We start from the raw sequence: 13,468 nt of genomic DNA on the forward strand, positions 1-13,468 counted from the left end.
TCTAAAGATATATATGTAAAATATAATAGACTCTAAAATATAAGTTCCCCTCTTTCCCAAAGTGAAGCCTTCCCTGTCCCCAGCTGACTTGGTTTGGTCACCCCTTACTTGCTATTTCTTAATACCCAAACATACTGCTATTGGAAAGCACTAAAATTACCCTTATTTCACCCAACATTCTGTAAGGTCTTTAGGAGCTACATGAATCAATTGAGATAAATTGGAGGGTGAGGCGAATCATGAGACTATGAACTCTGAGAAACAAACTGGGGGTTTTGGAGGGGAAGGGGATGGGAGAGTGGGGTGAGCCTGGTGGTGGGTATAAAGGAGGGCATGTATTGCATGGAGCTGGGTGTGGTGCATAAACAAAGAATCTTGGAACACTGAAAAAATAAAATTAAAAAAAAAAAAAGGGATCTACATGTATTGTCCCTGCATAATAGTGTTGGGTATGTTGTACAAACTTAACTATCTTTTATGGAAGAAAGAATCACTTAAATTGCCCAGTTTAGAAGCACCACAGCTATGCAGCAATATTGATATCTAGGGATGTTTAAGTAAGGTACTTAGTATTTTAAGTTACTGAAAAAAAATTTTTTTTTATGAACTTGAATGACAAAAGTCCCATGCATTTTAGGATTACTGAGACCAATCTAGGATGACTGTTTGATTGACCAATTGACTGATTAATGAATTGACTGGATGATAAATGGATTTTTTTGTGGCAGTGGGGGATAAATCTAAAAGAGATTTCTCAATATAGCACTTACTTGCTCTTGATGTTGACTAACTGGTCTAGAGTGGACCAATCTTTCTGGCAGTTTGCGATCCAGACCACGTCCATTTTCCAAACGAGAGTCCCTGGGTTTGTCAAACCAATCTGTTTCTTCACGACGCAGATGATAGGCTTTGGAGACCAAGGAAATATCAAACATTGCAACCACAACTAATACAGATGACAGAGGACAGCAGATGTTCCGAAGTACCAACATGCTCCAGGCTTGTTAACCATTCATGCATTTCAAATACAACTCCCAAGACGATGAAAAAATCATTTCCAATACTATGATGAAAATGTTGTACCATGGAATAACTTAGAAAAAAATAATGTACACACCTGTTCAACTTCTCAGAGAAAAATAAAACAAGACTAAATTTTAAATGAGAAGAAATTTAGATAGTGACTGAATAGAAGAACAAGTAAATATTCCTCAGAAGTCATTCAATTCAACCTCAACCCTTCAGTTCCTACCTCCTCCTCTCTCCCCACTACTTACAACTTACCACTAAAATCTAAGGAAAATGGCTTCCTTCGGTATGGAACATTCTGTCACTTTCCCACTAAACTATAAATCACTACTAACATGCAGCTGCTGGCTTTAAACATCAAGTGAGTATTTTTGAAATATGACATTTCTATGACATTTGATAAATAAATGAAAACACTTATTTCTAAGAGGATCCCAGGTATTATTGCAAGGAACATATGTGCCATACTGCCTGGCAGCCTACAATTAAATGATATTTAGAATATTTTATTAAAAATTAAGCAATTATTTTCCATGTGGCCATGGATTCAGGAATTAGGTTGAAGAGTTGACTGACTGCTTTTTATATTTATAAGATGACAAAACTTGATATCTTCAAATATTTTTGAAAATGTAACCATATTTAAGTACATAATTATTTTAAGTGATTCATCCCATTCAGTTATTTCCAATGTTTTTTAAAGCTATTAAGTGACCAAAAAAATCCCACTTTATTTGATATATAGAATTTGGCTTCATATACAGCTTTATTCTTTGCAAAACAATACCTGATTTGTAAAAGCACCTCTGAAATACACTGCTGCTTTCCAAATGGCAGCTGGAGAAGTCCTCCAGTTCCTATCCTGAAGATTTGTTGATGGTGCTATCAACTTAGGTCTCCTTGAAATTCTAGCATCTACAACACCATACTTTTGAGTTCTCCTAACTCATCATAGTTTTCTTTTTCTGTCTATATCCTTGATTGTCTTTTCTTCCAAAACTTCCTAACATATTTTTTCCCAGGCAAGTTCCATTATATCTTTGCTGGTAGGACTAGCAAACCCATAGCATATACACCACTACTCACCTCCATAACTCCTGTGATCTTGGTCCTGTGGTCATCTCCTGTGACTAACCACAGCATTTCTCCCCAATAAATATGATGATAGATGATATGTCATAATTTAGTCATTCTTTGATTTGAGGAAATGCAATGTTACATACCTGGTTTGTGGTCATATGTGCTCTTATCTGATCTCTAATAGGAGATTATAAGCTGCTTGAGGATAAGGCTCAGATCTTCTTCTTTTTCCCCCTCCCTCAACACTAAAAACAATGTCTTACAATGCCATAAGATTCAATAAATGTTTGGGAGATGAATGAAACAGAAAAATTAATCATCAACTAGAGAAAGAAGTTAAACACCCTAACTATACACATATTAAAAAATAAATATTAATCTATCCCTTGAACTTTAATATTTATATAACCTTGACTCACAATCTCCTTGACAACATATTATGGTTTTTCACAGTTTTAATTTGACACTAAAAACTAAACTTATATGAGAAAATATTTAATGTAATAGATACCTGGTAAGTAAATTCCAAATAAATCTATAATGTAAACATTGATCTCTTAAAAACTTACTAGACTATTCCCAACCATAGTAACACTATCTTATTTTACTTCTTACACATTCTTATTATATGTTTCTCATGAAAAAATAATCTATACTGATTTTAATAAATGCCTATCTTAGATTATATAGTATGTGTTTTCACTTGAATATAAAACTTTGCAAACTACGTTTGAAACACAATCCTTTACATTATGTTTTCTTGGGTATGTCCATTACTAATAAAGCAGAATCTCAACCCGGCCCAAATTTCTTCAATTTGTTCCTGATTATATACTTTGCCTATTATTTCTTATAAAAACTCAATATGTAACTAACTTAGAATGTCTGTCATGTTTTGCATAAAAGTTTATAGCTAGTTGTTTATAACTGCAACTGTCTGATCTGCCATGGTAGATCTGTTCTTTAAAAATTAAATTTTAGTATATGTACTGCCAAAGCGAGCACTAAAAATTAAATTTTATAAAAATATCCAAAGTAACTGAAATAATTGCCTGAAGATTAACACCTCCTTGTTTTAAACTGATAATATTTTCTTGAAATCTTAAATGTAAAACAAAAAGTAAGCTATTTTCAGGTGTAGCATTATCTAAAGTTATAGGAATAGTACAATTCTATTCACTATCAAATATGGGTTGAAAACTTTTTTTCAAAGAGAAATATTGATTTTTTTTTTTTTTGGCTTAGAGTATACTTTGAAAGAATGTTTTCAACAAAATATTTGTGTTTGTAGAAGTAAATATCACTTGACTGTTTTTAGCTTAGCTTTCCTCCAAATCTGCTCCAAAAAAGGGTTTCCTACTCTGTACTTAACTAACCATACATGCACATCAAATTGTGGACTTCAAGCTGATGGCCATAAATACTAAGCAATGTAAATTATGCTTATCTAGACTCTACCTCAAGTGAGCTATTTCAAAATTAACTAAAGTCATACAGAAGATATCTGAAAGATATTCTAAGCATCTATAAAATAGAGTTTAATTGAATTTGGAGAAAGCACACAACAATTTGAAGGCAGTTAAATTTGCTTTTGTCTACTCAATACTAAATAGCCTATTGGTATGTTACACTTCTCAGAGTGATCTTTGTATCAGTAAATTACAGATATAGCATATATTTGGTAAAAATTTATTTAAAAATTTCTTTGTATTTCATGAGTTTACAAGTGAATTATGTAATTAGCAAAAGTATTTTCTACTTTTTCCCTTAATTACCAAGGAATCCCAAGATTTCAAAAGAAAAGTAGGTCTCTGCTTTACCAGAAGCAAGGAATATGTTCCGGTGATTTAAAAGCCAAAAAAAAAAAAAAAAAAAAAAACACCATTTTAAATCATACAACTTCTAAGAATAATCACTACAATTCACACACATAATATTACATATGTAATTCAATTTGTTATACAAGCTGCCCTTTGTCTAATTCTTATCCTCATGTTTTTTATGACTAAATTTCTTGTCTGGTTAATTTTTAAATATGTTTTAGTTTAATTGTGTAATTTCATCTAAATTACACTTTAATTATTTATTTCTTTGGTATCATCTTTACATGTTTCATAATTTTGTATGCTGCATGACATCTCATCATCTACTTTATGAAAACGTTACTTTTCATACAGTCTTTGACGATTAGGAATATATATCATCCAAACATATCAATGAGAAATAAAACATCTGGTTATTTTTATATGGTTGTATGTAAATAAATACATTTTGGAATATCTAGAAAAATCTAAATGTCTGGTACCATGTTGATAAATATCCATGAAGAATAAGTAAATTTGTCAAATTTTCTCAAATATATGCTCCATGTGCACACATAGCCTTAGGTGTTCAATTATACCATAAACCTGTTAAATTTTTTGTTTTATCTTATTTTACCAATATGATTATTGAAGAATCTTTTGATTCCTCTGTAGCAATCGTTTTATATGTATAAAATGTGTGTAAAATGTGGATTGTGAAAAAAGTAAAGAAAGAAACTGTTTCCACATAATATCATAACTCTTGTTTAACCAGAAAGATTCAAATAATTGACTAAGAAAAAAATATACAAATAGAGTGTTTTGTTAATTGAATAATTATCAATAAAAATGGTCAATCCCATAGCCTGTAGAGAAGAAAATAAATTAGACAGGAACTAATCTGTTGGGATTTCTCTAAGAAAAGAAATCTGTCCACTTTCAGATTCAGTGACTTATTTTAATCCTACTCAAATCTAGATTTGAACTTCTAAATTCGTATTAGTGTCTACATATAGAAGTAGAAGAAAAATACTTTTCATGAACACATATTTTCCTGTGAATCCTCAGGGAAAATGTCACATTTAAAAGGGAGGGTGATCATGTTAGTTTAGTTCTCTGCAGTCTTCCAAGGAATGAAATAATATTTTAATTCAATAAGAAATATTTTATTTCCAAGACTCAAACCACATCTACATTCAAATATAAACCATTGGGGGAGGGAAAAAAAGAGGACCAAAAGCCATGAGTCCTCCTGGCACGGAGGACTCATACCTTACTGCTCCCGCTTGTCTTCACAATTATATTTAAAGTAGATAATTTTCTAAAATCCTATTGTTCTATACGATTAAACAACAACAAATTGTCATAAGCCAGTTTTTGGTTAAGGGATATACTTGCCTTAAATCATTTATTCAAAGAAAAACTAGCAAAACAATTTAGGATTAAAAAAAATGGGATGATGCCAAAAGCAAAGCCAAGGAAAAGCCTAAATGGGTACACCAACCAGGAGGGCTTCAGTTTGCTAAACTCACAAAAGCAGTAGGCAAATTTTTTATTCTAAATCTAAAGAATATTTCCCATATACTGATATGATTATTTTTTCCTCAATATCATATTTAGCACTAAGCTTTCTCATACATAATGCAAAATGCACAAACTTGTCAATTACGGTATTCATGAGAGAAATAAAAATATTAATCCTTTATTTAAGGAGACTTATAAAATTCTACATTACACTAATATCAGGGATTTAGCCAAAGATTCTCAAAAAGAGAACATTCTGTGAATTAACGAACAATGATATCACAAAAATAACATAAGTAGTTTTCTATTACAAAGTCTAGCGGAATAGTACTTAATGGCTCTAAATATTAATAATTTCACAAACTGAAAGAAACTGACCAATATATTTAGAAATGCATTTTTTTAAAAAATAAAAGAAACATACAATGAAAAACTTTCCAACTATGGATTTAAAGGATGACCATATTTTATTGACACAATTACTTGATAATGGTTTTAGAAAAGTGGACAAACAAATCAAGCAAACAATCAAGAAACAACAATAAAAGAATAAACTAAAAAGAAATAAAGAAAAGCATGCTAGGAAATCTATACACAATATCAAATTTCCGTTTACAAGAAATAAAATTGAAGTAAACATGCAAAAGACACACTAAGAAAAGTAGAATACATCCTTGAAGAAGTAAAATTAAACATGCAGAAAAATAAGAGTTTGAGTTTTGAGAGTAACAAGGTAGTTTGAGGCCCAATTTACCTTCGCTGTCTGACATGGCATGTTGGAAGTCATCCATGATGAACGCTATGTCACGGTCATAGCCTCGAGTTCGTGATTCTTCTCTCATATGTTGCTGAACTTCAGGCAATGAGTGACTTGATCCAAACTGATCTCTGGTATCCGCAGATATTGGTGGAAGGGGTCCAGCTGCAGCCCTGGCCATTCCCATTGGCTGGCCAACAGGACTGAGTGGACTTTCTTCTTCAGAATTTTGGGCCACAATTGGTATTCTTCCTCTGCTCTGGCTAATTGGTAAACTGGTCGGCTTAGTTCTGCCTGAAGGTGATGCGTGACCGAAGGAAACATCTAGAGCTTCAGCCTCTTGAGCTTTCAGTCTTAGGGAAGAGCTGGAAGAATCTCTTTTAATTGATAAGTCAAGGCCATAGACAGAAGAAGGTCTGGAAGAAGGTCTGGATCTGCTGCCACTACTGTATGGCTTATCCGCTTCATCCTGCAAAGCCGACCTTAGGGTATTTCCTAACGTGCCCAGCCCTGTGCCAAGAGATGACCCCATAAATTTCTGTTGGTCTGTAATATTTTTTCTGAGGCCAAAAGTGATGTCATCTTGAAGAAGCCTTGCTCGGGAAGAAATGCCACCAATAGATGAAGTGCTAGAAGTCATATAGCTTGAATAATCAGGTTCAAGATCTCTACTTTCTTGAATGGGTGAAAATTTTGACATTTTAGGATCAATTAGTGATTTCTTATGCTTTGATTGTTTCTGATATAGTATGGCAGCTGGTAATTGTTTTGCTGCTTGTTTCTCAAGTGTGAGTCTGCTAATGCTGTACTTTTCAGATTTGGGAAAATGTCTATAACCCGTATCAGCATGGTAATAATGGGAAAGACCAGCAAGGTGATCTAAGCTCTCTGCTCCTCTACGGAATTCTTGTTTAATCTGATGTTTCAGAAGCTTTAATTCATAGGGATCTTCCATGGGGTCTTCCTCTGCTTTCACATAACTATGCAATCTCGAGGAAGTCTGTAAAGGTGCTAGGAAATCTGTCACTTCTTGAGACCTACGTGTTTCAGTGGATCGAAGGAGACGATCTGTTTTTGACAGATCCTTTTCATGAAGGCTATACGCAGTGCTTAATGCTGCTGTTCCTTTGGTAATCTCTCCAATGTCATCAATTAGGACATAATTTCGTGGAGTATGATGGTCAATATCTGCATAGAAAGAATCTGCAGATATGCTTGATATTGGACTGCTTGCCATGCTACTTCTTTCCTCTAATCCTATTCTCAAGTCTAAGCTATTGTACTTACTCCCAAGATGAGAAACAGCATAAGTATTATCAGTAGAAACAGGTGCTATCATCAGGGGTTGGTTGCGAATCACTTCATAGTTTGAAGTTATCTTGGGCTCCAAATACAACGTAGTTTGCCGTGGCTTTTGTTGTATCACCATCATCTGTGACGGTAACTGGTAAGAAGGTTGTGGGGCTGGTGTAGGTTGAGCTTGAGGTGTGAAGGACATTGTTGCCACAGCCTGAAATGTTGGTTGAGTCTGATAAGGTGAAACCTGCTGATGGTACAAAGTCTGTTGCTGAAAATGGGACTGTTGGGTGTATGGGGTAGGTGCTTGGGTAGGAAGAGCAGGGGATGAATATTGATATTGTGTATAAGGACTTGTAGGAGGAACTAGTTGAGATTCTGTTTGGGTTTGCGGTGGTATAAACTGGCTGAATTCAGTTTGGGGAGCAGTTCTCGGTCGTTCTATGCCATGCTGACTTTCTATTCGGGTTGGTCGGGTGCTGCTCACCTCACTGTCAGACATGTAATCCCGATCCTCAGCTACTCCCTGGAGGTAGGCTCGCTCTCTCTTTTCTCTCTCCTTTAATAATGCCTCCTTCCTCCTGTTAATTCCCATTTCCAGGTACCGTAACTTGGCATCGATCTCCTTTTCTTCCTCATCAAGTTCTGCTTGTTTCTTTCTCAGCTTTGCAGATTCCCTTTCTACAAGATCAAGCTCTCTGTCTATATCCTGGAGAATCTTGGCTCGTGCCATTGTGTTGGTTCTGCAGATCCTCCTCCTGGAAACTGTGCCCATTGTGCTGTACGTGGACTGAGTGCCTGTGGAGGTCTCCTCGGGGGGTGGGTTTGGCAGAGTTCTCTTAACTTTTTTCTGGGTGCCAGAGGGTGTCATGGTTTGAGAACCTTTTGTCTATAATTAAATACACAAAAAATAGAACTTTATTAAGAAGGGAAAAAAAGATTTAAAAACTCTGTAACTTACATTTTACATTAAAATGATTTCATGTATGTTTTAACCATGACAACATAATAAAACAAAATTTTATATATTATTTCAAGTATTAGTCACAAATACCATTAACTGAAAAATAATTTTTCCTTTCTTGGTAAGTTGGTTAATTATTATTATAACTTATGCAATATTAGAAGTGAATTTTGAAATCAAGCACAGAACTCATTGCTACACAGGCTTATATTTTAGATTCTTAAGAGAATGCTAGAAACTCATTTTTCATCCTGTTTAGTATACATAAAACTAATATATTCCCAGAGTATTTGTGTTAGCTGTCTATAATTTAAGTTATATTTGTTGAAGATCCACATTTACCATTGTTAAATTCCATTGTTTGCTTCTACCTTCTTATTCCCACTTCTTCCCCCAATCCCACCCAACAGTGGCTGTCATTCCTAGTCCAATCATGAAATATTTTGAAAGAAAACCGTTAAATACCTAATGTCTTTAAAAAAAAAAAAAAAAAAGAGCAAGAGAGAGAAATCCAACTAACTTTCTATTTAATATTTCATTATTTTCACGACCATTTGGGTCTTATACTTCTTTTCAATTTTATTATTCTTTATTAATTTTAGTTGTTCTTAATGTTTTAGCAACTTAAACATGAAGCAGAGGGAACTGATTATAATAAAAACCCACTGAAATACATTTTTTTAAAATCCAGTAAGGGATATCATTGATGAACTATCAGATATGTTAGGTTTCATTTGGTTAGTCATAAACTTGCATTATAAGAATCACTGATTTTGACATTCAATTTTAGAATATCAAAAGACATGACAGATTATTTTCAATAACCTGATGTAAACAGACAGGCTTTCCTAACACAAAGAAGACAGAGACCTAGACAAAATGCCAAGATGGAGGAATTCATCCCAAAAGAAAGAACAAGAAAAGGTCACAGCCAGGAATCTAATTAAAATTAAAACAGACACAAGTAATATGCCTGATCTAGAATTTAAAACAACAATCATAAAAATACTAGCAGGACTTGTGAAAAGCACAGAAGATACCAGGGAGTTCCTTACCACAGAGATAAAAGACCTAAAAAATAGACCAAAGTAGAAAATGCAATAGCTGAGATTTAAAACAGACTGGATTTGTAATGACCACAAGGATGGAAGAAGCAGAGGAATGAGTAAGTGATATAAAAGGTAAAGTTATGAAAAACAGTGAAGCTGATAAAAGAGGGAAAGAAAAATATTAGATATATATATATTTTAGATATTATATATAAATACATAAAAATTATTAGATATATATATTTTATATATATCTAAATATCTAAATATAAATAAATATATAGATATATATTATATATAAATATATATAAAAATATTAGAAAAATATAGAAGTAGGGAACTCAGTGACTTCATAAAGCATAACATTCTTATCATAGGAGGCCCAGAAGAAGAGAGGGAAAAGTGGGTAGAAGGTTATTTGAGAAAACTGCAGCTAAAAACTTCCCGAATCTGGGAAAGGAATCAGATATCCAAATTCAGGAGGCACAGAGAACTCCCATTAAAATTTTAAAAAGCAGGCCAACACCGACTTGTAGTAGTCAAATTTGCAAAATACAGAGATATAGAAAAAAATCCTAAAAGCAGCAAGACAAAAGAAGTCCCTTACTTACAAGGGAAGACAAAGTTAGCAGCAGATCTCACCACAGAAATCTGGTAGTCCAGAAGAAAGTGGCACGATATATTCAATGGGCTTAATGGGAAAAATATGCAGCCAAGAATACTTTATCCAGTAAGGCCATCTGTCATTCAGAATAGAAAGAGAAAAAGACAGTTTCCCAGATGAACAAAAACTAAAGGAGTTTGTGACCACTAAACCTGTCCTGTAAGAAATATTAAAGGGGATTCTCTGAGTGGAAAGAAAGATCAAATGACAAAGACTAGAAAGGAACAGAGAAAATCTCCAGAATAAAGAAAAACAATAAAATGGCACTAAATTCTTAACTATGAATACTCTGAGTGTAAATGGATTAAATGTTCTAATCAAAAGACACAGGGTGTCAGAATGGACAAAAAATCAATACCCTTCTATATGCTGCCTACAAGACTCCTTTTCATCTTAAAGATACCTATAGATTGCAAGTGAGAGGATGAAGAAACACTTATACTAGTGGATGCCAAAAGAAAGCCAGAGTATTAATACTTATATCAGACAATCAAGATTTTAAATTAAAGACTGTAGGGGTACTGGGGTGGCTCAGTCAGTTAAGCACGTGACTCTTGGTTTTGGCTCTCAGGGTTGTGGGGTCCAGCCCCACACCCGGCTGTGCACTCTCCATGGAGTCTGCTTGTCCCTCTCCCTCCTTCTCTGCACCTCTCCCTGCCCTCTCTCTCTCCCCCTTTCAAATAAATAAATAAAATCTTAAAAAAAATATATCTATATTTCTAAATATGTAACAAAGAATGAAACAAGAGAGGAAGAAGGACACTATATCACAACAAAGGAGTCCATCAAGAAGATCTAACAATTATAAATGTTTATGTCCCTAACTTGGGACCACTCAAATACATAAAACAATAACAAACATAAAGGAACCCATTGATAATAATACAATAATAGTAGGAGACTTTAACACCCCACTTACACCAGTGGATAGATCATTTAAGCTGGAAATCAACATGGAAACAGTGGCTTTGAATGACACACTGGACCAGATGACCTTAACAGATATATTCAGGACATTTCATCCTAAAGCAGCAGAATATACATTCTTTTTGAGTGCACATAGAACATTCTCCAGAATAGATTACAATAGGGTCACAAATTAGGCCTCAACAAGTATAAACAGAATGAGATCATACCATGCTTATTTTCTAAACACAGTGCTATGAAACTTGAAGTCAAGCACAAGAAAATATTTGGAAAGACTACAAATACATGGAGGTTAAAAAACATCCTACTAAACATCCTACTAAAGAATGAATGGACCAACCAGGAAATTAAAAAGAAGCTAAAAAATAGATGGAAACAAATAATAATGACAACATGAGAGTCTAAAACCTTTGGGATGCATGGGGCACCTGGGTGGCTCAGTGGTTAAGCCGCTGCCTTCGGCTCGGGTCATGATCTCAGAGTCCTGGGATCGAGCCCCGCATCGGGCTCTCTGCTCGGCAGGGAGCCTGCTTCCTCCTCTCTCTCTGCCTGCCTCTCTGCCTACTTGTGATCTCTCTGTCAAATAAATAAATAAAATCTTTAAAAAAAAAATAAAACCTTTGGGATGCAAAGGTTCCCCTAAGAGGGAAATATATAAGAATATAAACCTACCTCAAGAAGCAAAAAAAAATACTCTATGTAGAAAATCTGAAAGATTCCACCAAAAAAATTACTAGAACTGATATACAGATTCAGTAAAGCTGCAGGATAAAAATCAATGTACAGAAATCTGTTGAATTTCTATACACCAATAATGAAGCAGGAAAAAGAGAAAAGGAATCAATCCCATTTATAATTGCACTAAAAACCATTAGATACCTAGGAACAAACTAAAGGTTAATGGAGGGAGGTGAGTGGGGGGATGGGCAAAAGGGGTGATGGGTATTAAGGAGGGTGCTTGTTGTGAGAAGCACCGTGTATTATATGTAAGTGATGAATCACTAAATTCTACACCTGAAACCAATTTTACCATATACGTTAACTTGCTAGAATTTAAACAAAAACATGGAAAAAAGAGATACCTAGGAATAAACCCAACCAAAGAGGTAAAAGATCTATACTCTGAAAACTATAGAATACTTGTGAAAGAAAGTGAAGAGGACACAAAGAAATAGAAACACATTTCATGCTCATGGATTGCAAGAACAAATATTGTTAAAATGTCTTCAGTACCCATGGCAATGTACACATTTTATGCAATCCCTATTAAAATATCACCAGCATTTTTCACAGAGCTAGAACAAACATTCCTAAAATTTGTATGTAACCATAGAAGATCCTGAAGAGCCAAGTAATCTTGAAAAAGAAAAGCAAAGTTGTAGGCATCACAATTCTGGACTTCAAGGTATATTACAAAGCTGTAGTGACCAAAACAGTATGGTACTGACACAAAAACAGACACATAGATCAGTGAAACAGAGTACAGAACCCAGAAATGGATGTACAACTACCTGGTCAACTAATCTTCAACAAAGCAGTAAAGAATATCTAATGGAAAAAAGATAGTCTCTTCAACAAATGGTCTTGGGAAAACTGGACCACAACATGCAAAAGAATGAAACTGGACCACTTTCTTACATCATATACAAAAACAAATTCAAAATGGATGAGAGACCTAAATGTGAGACAGGAAACCATCAAAATCCTAGAGGAGAACCTGGGAAAGTGACCTCTATGATATCAGCCATGGCAACTTCTTACTAGACACATCTCCTGAGATAAGGGAAACTAAAGTAAGAATGAACTACTGGGACTTCATCAAGATAAACCTCTGTGCAGCAAAGGAAACAATCAGTAAAACCTTTTAAAAGGCAACCATTGGAATGGGAGAAGATATTTGCAAATGACTTATCTGATTAAGGGCATCCAAAATCTATAAATAACTTATCAAACTCAACACCTTAAAAACAAATAATCCAGTTAAGAAATGGGCAGAAGAGGCGCCTGGGTGGCTCAGTGGGTTAAAGCCTCTGCCTTCAGCTCAGGTCATGATCTCAGGGTCCTGGGATCGAGCCCCGCATTGGGCTCTCTGCTCTGTGGGGAGCCTGCTTCCTCCTCTCTCTGCCTGCCTCTCTGCCTACTTGTGATCTCTCTCTGTCAAATAAATAAATAAAATCTTAAAAAAAAAAAAAAAGAAATGGGCAGAAGACATGAATAGAAATTTTTTTCAAAGAAGACATCCAAATGGCTAACAGGTACATGAAAAGATGCTCAGCATTACTCACCATCAGGGAAATACAAATCAAAACTATGATGAGATAGATATCACCTCACATCTGTCAGAATGGTTAAAATTAACAACACAGGAAACAACAG

The 13,468-nt window shown here is 34.5% G+C and overlaps 1 protein-coding gene across 5 annotated transcripts in view; it reads right to left on the minus strand.

Annotated features, from left to right (window-relative positions):
- The window catches only part of PCLO (piccolo presynaptic cytomatrix protein), a 414,175-nt gene that overhangs the window by 137,481 nt on the left and 263,226 nt on the right, over positions 1 to 13,468 (minus strand). For all 5 annotated transcript variants that reach the window (XM_047694735.1, XM_047694734.1, XM_047694733.1 and 2 more), the window contains exons 7-8: positions 6,190 to 8,377; positions 771 to 907 (exon numbers count right to left, since the gene is read on the minus strand). In XM_047694735.1, the coding sequence (XP_047550691.1) occupies positions 771 to 907; positions 6,190 to 8,377 (2,325 nt within the window). The remainder of the gene's footprint in view (positions 1 to 770; positions 908 to 6,189; positions 8,378 to 13,468) is intronic.

The sequence above is a fragment of the Lutra lutra genome, chromosome 11 (assembly GCF_902655055.1).
Source record: "Lutra lutra chromosome 11, mLutLut1.2, whole genome shotgun sequence".
Classification (NCBI taxonomy): Eukaryota; Metazoa; Chordata; class Mammalia; order Carnivora; family Mustelidae; genus Lutra; species Lutra lutra.